Here is a 20,884-nt window from a genome sequence, read left to right as displayed (position 1 = left end):
TTGTGAAAGCTGACCTGTTTCAAAGTTACTTAATGCCAAGGTGTGTATATACCCCCTGCTGATGAAGTCATGACTAGTATGTGGTCAAGTCAGCAATGACACCTTAAAAAGGGAGATACACAAAAGCATGGAATTGAGCACCAAATTGAGATCCAAATTGCAAGAGACCCCTTTAACGAAAATAAATCCATCACCTTTAAGTTTCCAACCAGTCTTACAGTTAATCACAAGATGTGGGTACTCATCCACAGGGCAGAATCAGCTGTCATACACAAGACAATACCCCACGTACCTGCACTTAACTAGCTAAAATGTTAATTGTTTACAGATGTTGCAGTTCTAAAGCTAGCTGAAGAACCCTATAGTGCTTCTTTAGATTTACATTTGAAATATCAGAATTTAACATACAAAAATGTTTTTTTCCAAAGCAACAGTATACAGAAAGCAGGCAATTAAACACAGATATTTGAGAGCAAAATATTAATTTTATATCTTAAACCACTATTTAGATGACCTTTTACCATTTCTCAAAAGTGAGCATTTTTTGTTTCAGAGAAACTACTGCTTAACAGGAGTTAAATTCTGAAACATTTTCATAACGCTTTCAGGAGTGATTTTGCTCCCCCCAGTTCTGTTCAGACTGAAGTGACTGAGTACTAACAGAAGCTGCAAGTGATCAGCACTTCTGAACATACCAGGCCCCATGCTTTTTGAATGCATAAATAGGGAAAAAATCCACTTGCCTTCATTCTGCTTGTCTGACCCAGCAAATTTATGTCCTAAAGCGGGATGAACAACAGGGGGATATCACTACTTCATCACCAGCAGCTTTTGTCCTACAATTGCTCTGCATGCTGTAAGTGTCCCACAACACCATGGTTGAAGAGGCAAGGCCAGGAATTAAGAGTCTGAACAGCTTATATCCACATTTTAATTCTCTTTCATTATCAGCACAGGTTGTTTTTTCCTTTAAGTGATATGAAACTATATCCATGCAAAACCAAATTTTGTTTGTAAAAAATATTTCTGTATAAATAGGTATACAAGTTATGTTTATTTTAACACACACACGAGCTTATGACCATGGACCCTGTACTTTCCCTCATGCAGTAGCTTGGCTCAGCCCTAAAGCTGTTTTTGGACAAGATCCACAGGTCTTCCCACATGCTGCACTTTTAGGAACAGAGATAGCACATACAAGTCGCTTTTCCCTGCAAAGCACTAGTTGTGATTCAGAGTCAAATCTTCAGCAGCCACAAAGGTATTTTTTATTTTTGAAGGGGATCCAACTCTTTGCAGCTGAGGTAACAATGCCACACAAGCATGCCACTACAGCTCAGACAGATTCAGAGGAGATACCACTTTTATCTTCTTGCCCAGAAATGCCCAACAAGTGCATTCAACACTGACAACAAGCAGCACGTGTTTGGGCACAGTGAACACTTTGTCCCAGCCCCCAGCACGCTCATGTTGAGGTGCCCAGCACTACAGAGGTTTACTGGCAGATAAGGTTCCCCTCATCAGCAAGCTACCACACCTCAAATACGTTGTTATGCTGAACCATTTGTCAATTCATTCGTTTCCCATCAGACATACCACTAGCATTCACCAGGCATCGTTGTGCACAAGGGGAGCGTGACAAGGGTTTCAGCCAAACAGGATGAGACAGTCCTGTGCTGTTCCTCCACACCGATGAACCCAGGGAACGCCATCAGGTCTGGGTGTTTGAGGGAGAAGCATGCACTCAAGTTATCCAGTTTGGGACATGTACCAACAGCTCTAGTCACCTATATTTTCCACACAAATGAAATTGGGGGAAGACAAGGGGAGAAAGAAGGGAGAACCACCACTATGTCTATCTAACTATCTGTATCACCACTATACATTGTATCTATACATTTTAATGGCATTAAAGTACAAAAGGAAACCAAGAATCCAGAATATGTACTTGCTTAACACTTAGTGCCAGTTCCTAACAATTGTTATTCTGTATATAAAGACCAGAACAGTTGTCTCAAGTCATGCAACTTAGAAGGAAATGTGGAGAGGATCAAGTCCTTACTCACAAACCCTGAACAATGCCAAATCATTCTTCTAAGAAAAGTCATCATGTCATAACAGCAGCTTGCTCCAAATCTGCATAATTTTTTGCTAGAAGTTAAGAACAAATGAGGTCTTAAGCCCTTTTTCTAAAGGCTGTGTACAAACTGAAGAAATTAGAGGGCTTTTTGTTGCTAATCATGACTACAGTTACTAAGTTCTGCAACAGTAATAATAAAATCTAAGTCTTCATTAAATTGATGAGAAAGTATTTATGGCATGCAGGGTTTTTTAATTGCATAAAAATACTCTCTGCTTTGAGTTGTGTTTACACTGGTTTTTAAAGCAATTATTTTAATGTAGCAAGCATCCAAATGCATTTGAGACTTGAAGGTGGTATTTTACTGTATAGCCAGGAAAAATTCTGGGCGATGGAAATCACATGTTCTTCAGAGAAATTAAATCACAAAGACAGGTTTTATTAAGTTCTGCAACATCCATTTCCCCAAACATGGTCTCCATGTCTTCAACAAGCATAACATCAAATATGATACATTATATACCCACACTTAATAGACTGGCATGTTTAATAATGGCTTGGGAAGCAACTGCAACTTGTAACATGTTCACATTTGCAGTTGTTTTGCACTGTCTTTTTGCTAATACTAACATTACAGCTGTCTGAATCAATCTTAGCCCACTAACCTTGAGACACAGATGGATTCTGGTCTAGCACTGATATTTTAAGAATTGCCAGTGCCCCCACAAAGGACAAAGGGAAGATGGTCAGCCTAAGTCTCACACCAGCAAGGAGGAGGGTGGTCCATTGGATCTGGGAAAGGCTCAGTTCAGATGGCAAGCATTAAACTGAAGAGCCAGGTCAGAAGTGTCCTTCTATTAAGAGAAGCTTCACAAATTAATACCATTATGGCCAGAAGGGACCATGACACAGATGACTGGACTGATGACTTATGACAGGCTCTTAAGTATTGAATATAGTAACTTGCATTTGGATAAAGCTCAGCTTAAAAAGAAGTACCAAGTGCTGGATCAAAACACCCCTAGAGATGGAGGGTTTATCCCCAGAGGTTAACTGTCTTTTCTGATATCAAGATATCACATGCTTTAATTTGAATTTGTTAGCATTCACTTTTCCTTTCTTGTTATGCCTTCCCCTGCTAGGCCTTCAGCATCCAGGATTTTCTGCCCATGAATATCCTCAAAGTCATAAAGTCACTTCTGTACCTTCTCAAAAAAGGATTAAAAAATTACTGGTTGAGTTCTGTAGACATTCACCTTGGATCTCAGTTTTTGCAGATTTTTTCTGAACACATTTCTCATACTAGAATCAACATATACAAGAGTCAAAAATAACTTTCCTATACTTATTTCCCTATGTCATCACATTACAAGCACATGCTGAATGGAGCCCTGCAGTGACCGCTAAATTCTTCTCCGATGCAGTCCCTCTCTCTCTGGCAGCACAGCTTACATCCCTCACTCCTGAACACTGCATTTACGCAAATCTTTTTCAAACACCCAGGCAACCCAAGCCATTTTGTATGAGTGGAAGTGAAAAATGATGAGTTAGTGTTGGAGCTAGTAATTATCCCCGTGGAGATGCAACAGGGATAACCCAATTCCATTACAATTCCCCAATGGCAGCTTTTGCAATACAACTGTTTTGTGGGTTTGAAACCATTTACTAGGCATTTTACTGCTAGTACTAATTTTTGTGTGGTGTAATATATTGTGAGAAATTACTTTATCAAGAAAATTTATTAACAGAAAGTATCTGACAGAGCCTGCTTTCCCTTGAATTACGCTAACAAGCTTTAATTTTAAGATTTTATTTTGTCTTTACATGAAGTGAATACTCATAACTCTTTCCAATTATTTTACCTAGAATTGACAGCAGGATGTCCAGACTAATGCTACCTGCATCAGCCCATTCACCTTATTAAAATATTGGTGGTCTGAGCTTTTGAACAAGACCTCAAAAAATAGGTGTGGAATATTTCTTTATATGGCAAGTACATCAACATATTCTACTCTATCTTTTCTCTAGTTTCATGAAAAGGCAAAACCTGCACCTACCAGAGGTCAAGTTTTGTGTCCAGGAGGGCAAAAGTTGCCTCCACACCGTGCCAGAAAGCAGTAGACCTCTGAAGCACAAGATTAGTATAAACAGAGTTAAAAACAACTGGGGTAGAATCTCCTTCAATATATGATGCCCTAGATATCCAAGGACTTAGTGCACTAGCTTCACTTTTATTCACCAAGAACTTCTCTACTGGATCACAAAATCCTTTCTGCAGGCCTAAGAAGTGCCGCCTGAGAACAATATAGCCTCCTCACCATTACTGAGTGGTTAAGGAGGCCATGCCAGCATTTCACTCCCAAGAAGCCCTCCTAAAACTTCCAATCCAAAATAGTTCAATGTGAATGCATGTCCCAACAAATGGAACATCCCAACTCCAGAAGTGCCTTATCTAGGTAACAGGTTACAGAAAACCCCAGAACAAAATGAACCTATCCTCAGGCTTGCAAATACCATCTCACCAAGTTCTTCTGAGCTTACTTGTGCTAACAGCTGTGTGAATTTGCTATATATTATTTCTCCCCAAACCCATAGTCAGATTTTAAGCACTGCATTTCAAAGTTAAACAATAACAATGAAAGATGAGCAGAAGTAAGAGATCACTGTGGGGTATATTGATGAAATAAAAAGATATACCTGTGATGAATATCACTGTGGAAATTAAACTCTCATCTCTTCAGGCTTATAAACACCTGGGACAATTCCATGATCCTTAAACTGATCCTGTTTCTTACTCATCATAGAGTTAGACCAGGGAATTGTGTCCCATTAAAAAGCACAAATGCTTGCTCTAGGTCTACTGCTAACATCTAAATTCTAATACTACATTATAGCAGGAACATGAAAAAACATTTTAGAGCCTTTTGAGAGCTTACACTTATTATGATACCATACACCTAAAATATTGCCACAGAAGTTGATTTTGAAACAGACTTTCCAAGTGAAACAGAGAATAAGGGATAATTAAGAAACACATAGGTAACATTTCCTGTATAGCTTTTCAGAGTATGTCTGTTCTCAATAATGATTTTTTAAAATGGGAAATCAAACTGAACATTGAAAGCAATTACTAGCTATAGGAAAAATAAACAGGGAAGAAAGCACTCAGCTCAGAGTTGTAAGCACCTAAAGTTACTAACTGCAACTTCACTTTCTGCAAATCATGTGGACTCAGAGATATTATTTTTGTCAGCCTTCAAGTTCTCATCTTCAACTAGCAACTGCCTAAGTACACCATTATACACTAACAGGACCACCCTTCAACTGAAGGGTGCTTTTCTGTGTTGTACTCATCCTGCATTTTACACCACTTGCCCCTCCTCCTCCTCCCTCCCCCTCTCCCCCCCCCCATACTGTAAGTGAGCTAAGCATGGAATGGGGAACATGTGCTTCTATAAGAGGTAACACAACCAGCCTAACCAGGAATGGCTGCAGAGACAGCTCACCAGACACTTTTTTCCACGTTCTCCTCATGCTGCAGAAACTTAGATAAAAGACATAACATGGGAGCCAAAAGCAGGTCTTGGAAAGCACCCGAACAGCCAAACCCCACCACTTCCTATTCCCACCAGAGTAATACCCATCCTTTTAAATGCCAAATTGAAGGAGAAGCAGTTAGCATGAGAAACGCAGTAGATTGGTACCATCAGAAGAAACACTTCGCTATAAGAGCAAAAGATCTTCCAGAATTGCACCACTGAGAATTCAGTGGGAAAGCACCAAATATTGCTGCAAGAGTATCATTACACTACCAGAGTAAAAACAACATTTACAAAATCTGTCACAGAAAGTGTAAATTCTGCTTACTACCACCTGAACATTTTCAAAGTTAAATTTCCTATAGCAGCTCTAATTATTCCATAATACAAAGCAAGTATTTTGTCACTGTTTCTTAAAACAAGTACAACATAGATAATTTTTTAAACAGTCATCTGTGTAAGGACACCATTATTTTAAGGTTTATTTATTGGGCAACCACATACAGCTTCAGGAAGAGTTAATTTAATTTGTAGCTCCACATGCACTTGTGCTGCAAATGAGTAAACGCTGAATGGTCTATAAATACCTTTACTACCACGGATTTGGTTTCTTTCCAAGACTAAGCAAAAAGAGCCCAGGCACCTGAAACTTTATCTTTCTCCTCTGGGGGAGCGTTACAGCTGCTTCCATTTACAGCTTTAACGACCTGCCCCGCTAGCACAAGCGGCGCAACCATCCTACCCGTTTACCACAGCCCAAGGTAGGGAACACCCGGGGGAGGGAGGGGGGACACGAACGCCGCTCCTGTCACACCGAGATGCGCGATTCGCCCAATGGGCCCGCGGGCGAACCCCTTCTATGCTGCACAGCGCAAGAAAAAGTTGTGCTAATCAGAAATAATTAAAAAACCCACTAAAAAACAGCTGACTGCCGCCCCCACGCTCCCCCGGGCCTCTGTACCGCGTTTCCCCCGCCGGAGCTGCGCTCAGCCCGCCTCCCTCCGCGCTGCCTCCCCGCCGGAGGGACACCCCCCTCCCCCCCGCAGCGAGCCCAGCCCAGGGTGAGCCCCGCTCCCACCGGGAGGAGAGGAGCGCGGAGCGGTGCCTACCCGACCGGCTGCGGATGATATCGCGGAACTCATCGGCGGCGGCTTCATCCCCTCCAGCGGGGCCGGCGCGTCCCGCCTCAGCCATGGCCGAGGAGCGCGGGGCTGGGGAAGGGAGAGAGAGAGGGAGCCGGGGGAGCCAGGGACGGGCCGGGACAGGTGCGGCGCCGCCCGCCCTGAAATAGCGTCGGGGCGGCGGCTCCGGCCCGCCCCCGCCCCGCGCGCGGTCGATGAGGAAAGGAGCAATTAGCGAGCACATGGCCCCACGCGGGGCAGGAATGACTGGGCAGCTCCCGCCGCGCTGCCTGCGCCGTAGCGGGGGGCAACGAGGATTAAGACACCGTATCGCTGTGGGGCGGAGGGGGAGCGTAACTTTTCTGGGGGACCCGTACAGTTGTACATCGCTACGTCCCCCCTGGTTGGGCAGCGCTGCCCCCTCCGGCAGAGGGGCGCGAGGGTTTGGGTGCGCCTCTTTGCCCAGCGCGGGCCGGGGGTGCCGGTCCCGCACTCCACGCCCGTGCCGCGGGAGGCCCCCGTACCCCGCAACCCTGCCAGGCCCAGGGAGCAACCGTGCCTGCCCCTCCAGGGCGGCGCGGGTATGAAAAACGCGCCGGAGTTTGTCTGCTTCCCCCCGCTCGGAGGGGTGAAAGTCCCGCAGACCTCATCAAGCGGCACTGCCCGCACCGCGGAGCAGCGCCCGGCTCGCCCAGCCCCGCGTCGAGTTCAGGACAGACCTCTGAAGGCACCCGAGTGATAGACAGCCCACTGATACCTGCCGGGCTGTCAAATCTTTCATCTGTTTTTAGCAAAAGGAGGACACGGAAAACATTTCCCGTTGTGCTTGATACTGAAAAAGGGCGGCTTAGTTCCGTCATCCCAGTCAAGGGACAAAGCGCTTCCCGCTGGCACTGCTTCCTTGCACCCTTCCATTAAACATCAATTTGGTCGGTTGCCTCCAGCCCACCGTTACTCCTTTCCCTTCAATTTTCTTTCCCCACTGACATTCAGGACTTGCCTTTTATGCTTAGTTCCCCTCACCTCACCAGGCCCCCAAGTATCTTGCATCACCTCACCGGGGGAGCAACCTTGCAGGGGAAATAAATGTGCTGGGATGTATTTAAACATCCGCTCTCCCTATGACAGAACTTCAAGCTCTTAAAAACTGTGCCTTAAAATACGGACACTAAGAAGGCGGATAATCACCTATTTTTGTTTGCTAGTTTATGGGACAACAATGTGGCATATTTAATACAAATTTAGCCTAACTGCTTCACAGCTTCAACACCAATTCATAGATAATTCATAAACAGATACAGAGGGACAGGAAATTAAGGAGAAGCTGTAGAAAGGATGTATGCTTTTACTGGTACTTTGCGTAAAGGTCTTGAATCTCCATGTATGCCAGAGTATATCAGAACAAATATACTTGTCTGAAGTAACAGAGTTAAATAGAATAAAATAGATTAAAACTAGGTAAGAAAACCAGGTCAGAGACAATGAACAGTTAGAGGAAAACTTTTTATAGGCAGCAAGACACACTGTGGTAGTTGGATCCTGAGGAAAGGGGCCTGTCCCTGTGTGAAGCAGTGGGCACACCTTCCACACAGGTGCGGTCTCACGGCTTGGTTCTACCCTCTTGTTGTTCATAAAAGGTCTTACGAGATGAAGTAGGTGGGAAGTTTTGCACAGTCTGGCATTTCCAAAAGTATTTTTCAGCTTTGTTTGCGCTGATCAGTGTTTATTACTCTAACAAAGTGAGTGGGAAAAGAATGAAGTATTGCCAGCCTTAAAAAAATTAAAAAAGCATTACTCAGACTCATGAAAGGCATGAAATTGCCCTCAGATTATTCAGGGGAGAAATATCATATTTCTTTGTCCATATTCCCATTTCCAATTCCCTCTGGTCACCCCCCATGTGTGCCAACTCTCACAAACTTCCAGTGATGCAATTTTGGCTCCCACCACAGGGGTTCTTGCTAGAAAACCTGACTGAGATCAAATTGCAGGCTGGGTTACAGCACTACAGCTAGCAAGAAGAGTCTGTAGTTTCTCCTCCAGTATCACCATTCTGCTTAATACCCTGTTATCACCCACCCCCAAGTTTTTCCCAAGCCATCAGCTAGATTGTCCCAGTCCCACAGAAATCCAGACATTCGGTAATTTGTGTCTGCCTCCCTATTCTTGTTTTCGCAATCTCTGCCTCTCATTTTTCTGTGGACTTTCTCTTTGCATTCTGGTGCTTTAGGGAAGACGACAGTTTGCACATGCCTTCCTCTCCCCCCATAAAACCCATAGCACTGCAGAATTTAAAATGGGATTCGTGTACTTCTCAACAGCTAATCCAGAGCCTCCCATACATTAGCGGTTCTGTCTCTCAAACCCATGTGGGGAGATGGTGTAGCTGCTTCCCTCTCCTTGTTCCAGCTCATCTTCTCTCTGTTCCCAGAGGCAAAATGGAGGGAAGATAATTTTGCTTCTTTATGGCCAGGTTCTGATCACTGTTCCTCTGTAAGAGGAATGTAGAGGGAAGCTAATCAGGACAGAGATGAAGATTTCATGACTGACACTTCTGTCACTCCAGACTGCCTGCATCAGTAGCCAAAATCTCATTACTGTAATTTGACGACAGTAAGAGCACTATCTTAACTAAATGCTGAAACTGTTCTACTTTGTTTTACAGACCCAGCAAGATTGTACGCAGAGCTTTAATGCTAGAAATCCTGACAGATTTGGTTAACTTTATGAGCAGGCATTGTCCCATAGTGTGCGGTACCTGAGGTTTTGGGGCTAAGCAAGAAATTTGCATCCCAGTTCTGCAAACACTAGCTGGTACGCCCATATGTATTTATACATGCATATACGTTTGCAGTATTGCTTAGTTAAGTTCTGAGAGTCTCCGGTAAGAATTCCCCGCTTACTTCAGTATTTTACATTGTTATCCTGCTTATGAGTCTTGTTTCCCCACAAACAGAATTCTGGTTTGAGATAAAGTAAGTCTCCAGGAATCTGATCTAATCTAATCACAAAACTTGCTTAAGTATTTAAACTTCTGAAGTCCAAATCAAGGTAAGACACTAGAGCAACATATGTTACATTCTTTTGATAAAGTTATTCTGGAATGTTAATAACAGGGAAAAAACCCCCAAACACCAGGCTTTATACACTTCTTTCCCAGAACAATTATTTGAATCATGAAGAGGTTTTTCTACTGAGGCCTCTGAATGTCACGGTAAGTATCTTTGTCATGGCACAACAGCAGAATAGCTAAGAGATTGGTTTGTGACACTTTTTCTAATCATATGCATCCAAAATCCTTCTCGCTGCTTTCAGCAACAGTACATGTGTGTTTTAAGCTCAGAAGCAGAGAAGGGCTCTTAGAAGATCACGTTGATGCCTGTAGCTCTGCAGAAAGTACATTCAACACACTCTGTAAATTCTGAAAAATGTCAAGTCTTTGAACCTTAATTGACACTATCATTTCCAAAACTTAGGAACAAGCTGTGTGGTTTAAAAAAAAAAAGAAAGAAAGAAAGAAAGAAAGAAAGAAAGAAAGAAAGAAAGAAAAAAGTAATTGGTTTTGATAGCCATTGTTTGACATGTAACTTTGAAAATCTTGTTCTTTGGGCATACATATGTGCATGTACTTATATGTACATATGTATGTGTGTCTATATATATATATATATGTAGCTTATACTTTGTTGCTTAAGGATGAAGAGAATATGTTCAGGATCAATGATCCTAAACACTAACTGGCAACTCTTGCTAGTCCATTCTTGTTCCAGAAAGCAAGTTTCACTTAGTTTATAGTCCCCCATGGAAAACATCTTGTCCTGTGTTTGTAATGTATGCTATCAAAACTGTTTGATCAGTTGTTTGCCAAAAGCTGGGGCTGGTTAATTCAAATACTAGAGAGCCCTTCAGTTAGATGTTACATTTTAGGATAAACACTATGTTTTAATTCCATATTTGAAGATTATTAAAAGCCCATTTCAGCAAACTATTGGTTTAATAATAGACTCTAAAATACGCTCAGAGTCTGAGGTTTGCAGTTCTAGATGACAGATTATCTATCCTTAGAGGCATATTTATTCTTTGATTCCACTTAAATATACTGATTTTTTTTAGTTACACGTTCAAAGGCAGACTTGTTGCTAGTCATGTTGAGAAGGCTGCTTGTTTTCAGCTGTGAGTTGGAACAAGCATTTGCTTGTTCACAATTAGACTTTATCGACCATTTTCATTAATATATGCAACATAATAAATATTAAAATATGACCAAAACTTTATATGGGACGGAGTCCTGACTTTCAGGTTGGTAATTATATTCCTTGTGAAGAAAATTTCAAAACTTTAGGAGAAAAATTAACATTCTGGATTAAAAGGGTTTTTTAAATCCTACAAAATCATGCATGCCTTTTCCAATGGTTCACACCAAATTCTGCCTTTGCTAGGCCATTTGGGATACTTCAGAACCTTTTCTGCAGCTTGATTAAGCTAGGCAAGGAAGCTGCTGGCAAAAGTCAAAGTAAATCTAGAAAAAACACTCTCTCTCTTAAAAAAAAAAAAAAGTAGTTATTTATTCTGCCAACAGTGCATAACCCATCCCGTATTAAAACCAGTTCTTTGGCTACATAGGATTCTGATACTCACATTATCTTTTAATTATTTTATAAATCAAAACGAATAAACAATCAGTCAGAAAAAATACATAAAAGCTTTCCTTGTGATAATTTAGGCTTTAAAATGATTGCTTTGAAGCAAAAAGGATGTGTGGCTGTGCTACAGCCTTCATCTGATCTAACTAATTTATGGCAACCCCCTCAGCTAACAAGAATCACATGGTATAAACAGAAAATGAGACTCTACTGGTATTGAAAATGAAGAGGCAATTTCTTTCCATCTTTCATAACTGCTATTCAAGATTGCATATAGGTTTTTTGTCACAGCTGATTAAAAAGCTTGTTTTTCATCTCAGAATTAGTTTTATAATCTATTCAAGCAAACCTGAAAGTCAGCACTCTAAATACAGTAAAAAACCTGAAAGCTTATTTACTGATAAGTAGTTATTAAATTGGTGACCTGCTTACCTCCTGGGAACACAAATATTAGTGCAAACTGCACAAAATCTTGTCACGGGCTTCCTCATGAAACTGTACTTGTGATGGATAGTGTTATACCTTTTTTCTGCATTTTTTTCTGCTACAATGTTTGTAAAATTAAAGATTTATTAGAAAGCTATACATACAAAGCAGTGCTGTAAAATGCTTACTTTAGATTTGATTCTTAGTGTACCTAATTCTGGAGAAAAATGTGTGTTGAATCTTTAATAAAAAGGCCTTTAAGTAACTGAAACTAAATAAAAATAAATGTCAAAAGGAATTATTTATTGCACAATGATGTATCCTGTATTGAAGCCCTTGTACTAAAAAGTTACAAAATAACCTCTCAGTTACAGCACTCATAACCATATTTACAAAGGCAATCAGCATTGCCTCATGCATAGACTTAAGCACTCTCTGTGAAGTAGTGCCTAATTACATTTTCATAGCTATCATTAGGCATCTTTTGGCTTATACTGTCATATGCAGTAAATGCTTAAATATTTAGGTCCCTATCCTCAAAGATATTTAGGTTACTAGTTCTCATTTCTAATTTATAAGAATTAGGGACCATTAGGGACCTTGTCCCAAAGCCAGAGTATTTGAAATTTTCTCTCTCAGAAAGGCTTTTGCAAACTTTTGTGGACAAAACCAGATTGTCACAATAATCTGAATTCAACACTGCTGTGCCTACAATGCAGACTTGAATGAAATAGTCTATTTAATGTTTTTAAAGTATTCTTCACCAAACCTTTATGCTATTTCTATTAGTATTAGAATCCATTACAAATAATCTAGTATGAATATACCTGCACTAGGACAAAACTGTCCATCAAATCAAAGGAATATTCAATTCATGCATGAAATGTTTTCTTTCCAGAGAGCCCTTGTCATTACTCAAAATAAGATGTCACCAAACTCAAGGAGTGTTTTCTTCTCACATATTCCAGTCTTCTCAATATCGTTGTAGTAGTTGATTAAAATACCAAACAGTGCTTTTTGTTTGTTTGTTTGTTTTGGGGTTTTCTGTTTGGGGTCTGTTGTTGTTGTTGTTGTATAGCAATGTTGCACTTCCTGTAATAAATATTCCCTATTCCCCTTAAAGTTTATGACAAAAGTCTTACTGGTTTTAATGCGAGCTGGATTTGGTCTTGTTTTAAACCTGTCCTTCATTATTGTTTGGGCACATCTGCAGGGGCTACAATTTACAGAGATACAGTTGAAGAATGGTTCACTATGTGTGGCATATGCATGACTATATGCGCAGGTTATGGTTTGTTCTTTATGCCTAGAAGAATGTTTTTTCTTCGATCAAAAAAATAACAGAGGAGGAAGTCTTGGGGCATTGCACAAAAATGCAAGGGGAAGAAAGGAAAAGGGAAAATGAAAATGTATGTGGCTCACGAATGGAGTTTCTGATCTGAGTATCCTTCACAAGTTCAAGTTAGAGCTTCACTCTCCATTTTCTTAGTCTTGCATATGTGTAAATGCACTTGTTTAACTTCAGGAATGTGACAAGAGATAGAAAAAACATGCAGATAGTAGTCCTGTAATAACCGCAGTAAAATTTACATAATGAACATTTGAACACAAATGAAAACACAAAGTCTTGATCTGAGTATCATACACTTGAAGCAGAAAATTCACAAGCATTCATCAACGTGACCCAGCATTGCATTAAGTATAGTACTAGTTTCTAGATAAATTGGCAAAGGGGTGCAAAAACAACCCCAGTGATCAAGCACTTCTGTTTCACCATGTCCTTGTTGGTAAAATTGCACTTAGTTTACTTTTATAAGCACTACTGCCTAAGAAGGAAAATTTCATTCTAAGGAGCAATGTTAATGAACCTGAGCTTTTGGGAATTATGAAATTGTTGTTAAAGAAGCAAAAAAATCAGAGTTGAGTAAAACTTGTTGGATAAGCTGGATGGGCTGCATCTTGGAATGGAGCGTAAGACATGTATGGTTTTCTTATTTAATGGTTAAACCTCTAAAAAGGAGAAGGGTTAGAGGAACTGCGCTCATCTAATTTTCCATTGTTGTTAAAATTGTATTTGCCGGTTCAGGTTTGCATGAATTTATAAAGAGGGCTTTTTAACGTGAGGTTAATTAGCAAGGCTTTTCAAAGACTTTTCAGATCTCTGGTACAAATCTAGCCTAGCTCAGCAGCAGCTGATAATCATTACCAGTATATTGTTATTCACTTTATGCATGAAATGAGTGTGCAGCCGCAATCCAATTCAAGTAAGTTGTGTTTGCATGTTACCAAGACACAGTATAGATGGGAACTAATTGAGCCTCATATCGGTTCTCCCAGCAAATCCAAGGACTGCTATGTATCTGTGGAGACTAACTACCTGCCTCTTTTAAGACTAGTCTTGGAGCAAGGCTCCACTTGGGGTTTTTATAATCAAGTGCTTCTGTGTGGAGAAAATCAAACTTCGCTTCCCGGACTGACTGTCAGGGACTTTCAGTAAGCACTACATTCACATACAAAATATATGTAACAAAAACCTATTTTTGAATGACATTTTGTCAAGGGCTTTTTAATTATTGTCATCTTAAAGTATATCTATAGATTGACCTGTCAACTGTGGAGCAACCTCTCTGATAAATCATTGTGACTGTTGAGGGATTTCCACCAAAATGTTTTAAATAATTGCATTTAGATTGAAGAGCTAATGGCTAAAAAGAATTGGGGAAGTTAGAAAGAAGCATTTGAATCTTTCCTCTCAACAGAAATGAAGGAAAAACACAGTAAGAGGTCATTCTTGTGAAATTCTTCAATTACCTGCAGAGTTAAAAGGAAGCTTTTAGTCAGATCCGTTCATGATTAAGATATATTAACAAGCCTGGCCAAATTATATATTAGCTCAATTATATATTTTTCTACACCTAACACTATAGACATAATTTTTCACTTTCAAATATTTGTAAGGAAGATATGTACCCGGTGCATTGAATCCAACTTCTTGTATTTGAAATATTAAAGGAAACTCAGGTGTAGTTGTACCTCTGCAAAGCACTGATGTATTCTGCCGGCAAACTTAATGTGCGCAATCAGAAATCATTTTACATATGAATCACTCAGCATGGCCATGGTCCTTTAACACTTCGGGACAAACCTAATTTTATACACTTGTTTGACTGTTCTCACACATCTCAGGGCGCAGCAAGAGCAGGGCGGCTCTCTTGGGGCCTGGGGCCAGGACTGCAGGGGCTCCCCATGGGGGTGGCTGGGCAGGGCCTGGCAGCCCAGGCCTGTCCCACCACTCCAGCCAGGAGCAGGGTAGCCAGGGGCACCGGGGCGGCCTCAGCCCTGGGCATTGGGCACCTCTCTGGGACATGGATGGATGAGGCCAGGATGTGGACCCACAGGTGGGCCCAGCTTGTTGGGGCCCATGGCCGGGCAGGGCAGGGCTGTGTGGAGCAGGGGGTGACATGGGGTCTTGGGCTGTGGGCAGAGTGAGGGAGCCCTGAGGGGCTGGGCAGGGGCAGGTGGGGCTGGTGGTGCCCTCAGCACCCTGACAACATGTAAATGGTGGACCATGTTAAAGGGGTTTTGGATTAAGCTGCTACATGCATGGTGTTGTAGTCTTACACACAAAGTTGCAGAAAAAATCTAACATGGTCATCTCATAAGCAATAAGAACCTATGTCCTCTCTTAAAACCCATTTATCTGTCACTATCTACTATGTAGTTAATGCATTATGTTTCAGCAGTAACTTGAAATTAGGAGAATCAGAAACGTATAACCAGTACTGTCCTGCACCCGACCTTCTCCTGCCCTCTCCAAGATGTTATGCTTGCACGGCTCACCATCCTGACCAACCTTCCCCTACTGTCATGACCCCACCAAACATACATGGTCCTGATGTTGCAAAGGCAAACCATCTACGTCCAGCAACTGCACAAGTGTGTGGTTAGCACACCTGTGGTCAAGCAGAGTACACCATTCAGCTCCACGTAGAGCAACCACAGCTCCAGGGCTGTGTTTCACAGGGACCGTGCAATCTCCTGCTGTTATTCTGTCAGAAAGGTCTTGCCATGCCCAGAGCAAGGCTTTGTCCTCACCAGGAAACCTCCTGTTTTCTCCCATATTTTTCAATGGGCTGTGAAAGAAACACTGCTGTGGGTTTAAAGTGCATTTCTCTGATGCTGGAGTCAGGGTGCATCATACCCTGAAGGTTGCTGCCTACCCTGCAAAAGATCTAATAACAAAGCAGTGTTGATATGGCCTGCACAGGGAGCCACTCGTCCAACATGATCATCTTTTTGGAGCTAGCAGCAGAAATAAGTATCTCTGTTGCACCAGAAGGCTTTGAGCTAAAATCACGTAAGGCTCAGAGTCTGCTGCCAGATGCATAATGCACATGTGAGTATAAGCAGACATTCAAAGAAAGAGCAATGAGCAACTTGGGAAATGTGTAACCGATCTTTCTTCATGCATACATCAATTTGCTTTTCAAACAGAAAGTAAAATAAAATAGTTTATTTCCACCTGTTTATTGTCCCACTACAGTGAGGTAAACACAGAGCAAATGCATATTCAGGAGTGAGATAATCTCACAAGACAAATATATGATGTTATTTTTCTTCATTCTTACCATTTATTGTTGTTGCAACTTTGGAATTTGTCACGGAGCTGGAAATTAAAATGGCTCTGAATATCTTCTTGGTGGTTTATATGGAAAAGATTGGTACTAAACCACCATTGTCCCAGGTTAGTTCCTTGCAGAGTCTGCCGAGGAGTTGGGAAATAAGAGTCCCTGATATCTATTTTGAAATGCAATATTATTCCTTAATATGCAGATGCTTTTCTTTTCGGATGTTAATAAAATGAGTAAAATGGAGGCACAGACACAGCACGTGTAACTTTGGAGTGGTGGCAGGCAGCCAGCAGTTTTACTTCCCTCCTAGCGCGTGGCAGGGTGGCAATGTGGGTATGTGGCTGTATGTTGGACCTGTTCATCTTTTAGGTGTTATGTAGTTCAGCCTACATCATGACAGCTGCAAAAACAAATACTCACCATAGGAATGGAGTTGATGAAAATGAAATCATTAATAGAAAGGCATCACCCTTTCCAATGGTAACAGTAACGCCATTTAAGTACAGATGGGCCGAAGAGAATAGATTAAATCCAGCAGTCAATGCAACTTCTAGAACAACTGCAAGAGTTCACATTTCAACTCGTTAGTACCATTCTTTCAGCTCTATAATGTTTTATTCTTCATCCAATATCCCTTTTGCTATCAACTGTTATAATAGCAGTTTTATGTATTTCTGGTGAGGAAATTGGCAGCTAAGTTCTCACCCTGCAAATGTGTTTACGCATGGAGTTGACATTAGCAGATGCAGAGTCCAACTCTATTTTCTGGACTAATCAAAAGAGTAGAGTGCTAATGGGAAGATTGGCTGAAGAAGAGTATAAACCACACTGAGCAGGGTTTACAGTAAACTCCATACTCATGAGGTGACTCTCCCTACTATATCTCTGCTCACTACTACCTCTGGCACTGAATGTCCCTGAAATCAGCACTGGTATTAAATAATTGTGTCATTCGATTTGCTTTTCCCATTTGAGAACAGTGTTCTCAAATAGTTCCATGCTGAAAAAACCCTAATTTATACTTACTACTAATAACCATCATACACATACATTTAATTTATTAGTTGCCATAAAATTAATGGAAGTGCCTAAAATAAGTATGTGAAAAACCAAATCCTTGTAATAACCACTCCAGAGTAATGGCAAAACAAAAAAGAAAAAGAAATAAAGAAAGAACGAACTCCACCAAAAATCCACTCAAATATTACTTTACTGATTTATTTGAATTATAATTTAAAATACGTATTAGAACTGATGGAAAATTCTAAAATTTTGCTGATTTTGTCCTGAACTGTGCTAAAAATTGCAACTCTAACTAGTTCATGCAATGGGAAGTTTAAAATGTCTTGGTATGAAAGCACTCTAGTAACATTGCCAAAATGTTTTTCTTAGCTACCATTCACATATATTTCATAGTCACAAAACCTTACAATATAATATACCAAAGGAAACATTTTAGCTATACCAGAATCAAATATTCTGACATTATTGGGATGAAAAGAGGAAGTTTCAAATGAGAAAGTAAAAAATAGTTGCTCTGAAACTCATAAGATCCTAAAATCTCCTCTGACAAGGCATTTCCGTTTACACAAAAAAAGTATTTTCTGTCATTAAATTTCTCTCTTGATGTGGTTTTGGGTTTGGGTTTGGTTGTGGGTTTGTTGTTTTTTTTTTTTACAAGCCCCAGGAATTATTCACTTATTTTTAAAAATATAATGAAAATCATACATATGGGCCTGAAAGTAGTACAGCTTTGAAGTTAAAATGAATGTCTCTTTCCAAGGAATACAAATAAAAACATACCGCTTGCTCGCTCACTCTGTGCTGCACGCTTTCACAAGCTCATGCTTAGCTCATTTTTTGACCCATATTCTCCCTGCCCCAATGGCCATAAGCTTATCTGCAACCAAATGAATGGCAGTGACAAACGCCACCCCACAGGCCCCTCGTTTTGCTGTGCCAGGGCAGGCACCAGGCACCTTCCCCTCTGCGCTGGGCACCCAGTGCCTCAGCACCCTGCACGCCTCCCCAAAGCCGCCCCGGTGAGGAGGGAGGCAGGTGCAGACCCACCAGACAGGAGGACAAAGGGGTCTACAGTCTTCACATTAATATGTCAAGATTACTCTCAAATTGAACGTTATCTGCACGAGGAGACATCAGGGATCTAGGGGGCCATTTAGAGAATCAGTGTTTGGAACATCATTTTTGTTCATAATGAGAGCTTAAGCCTTCAACCTTGATTTCTGACAGAGAAGCAGTCAACCGAAGAAAAAAACTTCACATTCCTTACATTCACTTTGATCTATTTTTGGAAACATAAATGTTTTTAAATGCATCCATCTAACATGTCAATTAATGTCATCATCTTTGACAATAATTAAAACAAACTATCAAACGTAATTCCCCCAAGAAAAGAACAAGAAAATACATCAGAATATAAGAAGACAAAAGTGAAGATCAGGAGATGAAACATTTCTGTGCAAAACCTAGAGATGTGGCTCAAATAATTAAACGTGTCCAGGCCCATGAAATTAAAAGAACTAGTATGAAAGGCAGGTATTTCACAGGCAGAGTTTGCAAATCACTTCAATGTAGCCATGTAAATTTGCAACAATAGAGGATCTGTCCCAACATAAGAAAACTAAACAGGTTCCTAAATATTTACAGGATTGAGATTCAAGGTTGCAACACCATGAATACACCTTGTTAGGCCCTTCCTTTTTTCCCTGTAAAAGGAAGGATCAAAGCCCTCTAGCATAGTGGAAACAAAACCTGACATAATTGACATGTCATTTTAATCAGAAATGTGTTCCATACTGCTATTCATCTGGACAGTCTTTATTCATACAACTTGGAATGCTGAGTTGGACGCAGCTCCTGCCTGGTTAGGGGTGACGTGCATGAATAGCATTGCCCTGGCTGTGATACGGAGCTAGAGCAGCGTGGAGCCCTCAGCTCTCAAGTCAGCTTTCAGTGTCCACAACTGCCTGGACACAAGAGAAAAAATGATTCAGGGGTTAAGTGACTTGCGCTGCACATTTGTGTCTAACTGATGTTCATGTTTTGCCATTTGAGCTCTAGGAATACTGTCCTAACATGCATAAATGCAGAAAATAATTTTAATCAAATTATGATGAAAGAGCAAAAAGAAAAGAATATTAATTTTTGAGAAATTAAATACATTGGCAATGTTTTTAACATATCAATCTCACATTTTGCTTGATTCTGAAGCATTTTGCTCTATTCTGAAGCATTTTGCTCAATACTTGAAATAATTAAGAGCAGTCTTATTGGTTCCTGTCCTCTGAGGCAGAATGAGAATTGTTGCTGCAAGGTATCTTTTTTCATTATCAAAATAAGAGCAATGCAAACAACATGTATAAAAAAATGACAGTACTTCAATAAGAAGTTTGCCAGTTTAAACATAAATTAATCCAGAAGGCAGACATTCTGTATGGAGAAAGTCAATATTTCTCCATATGCAGATCTGGCTTAAAACTATCCATACCTTTCCCAGCCCTGGAACGGTGCCGAGGGAGGCAGTTCACCTGCATTTTGCAACCCAGACCCTTTAGAGCTAGCGCAGCACCGTAGCACATTGCCCCTTATGGGCTATCTCAGTGAATTGGCTGGAAAAGTTAGCAGGAATAAAAGTTAGGGTTATTTTCTGACATATTTTGTTTGTATCGCAGCCACATAACTTTAACAGCTATAACAGGAGTATCAGAATACATATGTACAACGCAAGTAAATTACTTTTAAAATGCAACTCTCTATTCTTGTAGTCTGATTTTTTCTCCAGTCCTGCAGTGAACACTGACTAGGTGGAGTCAGCTGGCCAGCTGTAATCAATAGGGATGGAAGGGAAGACAGAGCTGCACCAAAATGCAGCTTATTAGGTCCTTTGCTATTTTTGGTTTGACCTCATTAGAATTTCTGCTTTATTCATTAAGGCTTTGTTTCAGCGAAGCATGCAAGGCCATAGTAACAACAAACACACATCTCAATGAATAAATTGTATTACAGTTAAATATGTGCTTTACTGTTTTCCTGAATGGGTGTTTTAGTACTTTATTTTTCTAATTAAAAGAAAAAAAATACAAGAGAGGAAAATGCAGTCATGTAATTCCACAATTATTATGTTGCACAACTCAGACAGTAAAGTTAATTTAATCCTATCTAGTATGCTAAATAACTTGCAGAAGTTCCTCGTGACCTAGTAAATTTCTTAACATTTGAGGGGAATGATTATTACAAATGTGCAAAACTCATTACTAATGAATAAACACTTTATTTACATCATTTACTTTAAATTCATATGATTCTTTCTGTGTAGTGTCCATTCATGTAATGAATTTAAAGTTCAGCTGGTTTATAATTATCCATTAGAAACAGAAAGGGGGGAAGGGAAAGGGAGAGTATACATTTTTGTACTCAGTTTGTT

The 20,884-nt window shown here is 40.5% G+C and overlaps 1 protein-coding gene across 2 annotated transcripts in view; it reads right to left on the bottom strand.

Annotated features, from left to right (window-relative positions):
* Positions 1 to 6,868, bottom strand: part of DMD (dystrophin) — a 1,313,294-nt gene extending 1,306,426 nt beyond the window's left edge. Inside the window, exon 1 of one of the 2 annotated variants that reach the window (XM_054840966.1) lies at positions 6,729 to 6,868. In XM_054840966.1, coding sequence (XP_054696941.1) covers positions 6,729 to 6,813 — 85 coding nt within the window. In that variant the 5' untranslated portion in view covers positions 6,814 to 6,868. The remainder of the gene's footprint in view (positions 1 to 6,728) is intronic. The other variant, XM_054843533.1, reaches the window with a different exon arrangement.
* Between the last annotated feature and the right edge of the window lie 14,016 nt (positions 6,869 to 20,884).

Source organism: Grus americana, chromosome 1 (genome assembly GCF_028858705.1).
Source record: "Grus americana isolate bGruAme1 chromosome 1, bGruAme1.mat, whole genome shotgun sequence".
Classification (NCBI taxonomy): Eukaryota; Metazoa; Chordata; class Aves; order Gruiformes; family Gruidae; genus Grus; species Grus americana.
The sequence above is the reverse complement of the archived record's forward strand: the minus strand, read 5'-3'. Positions and strand labels throughout refer to the sequence as shown.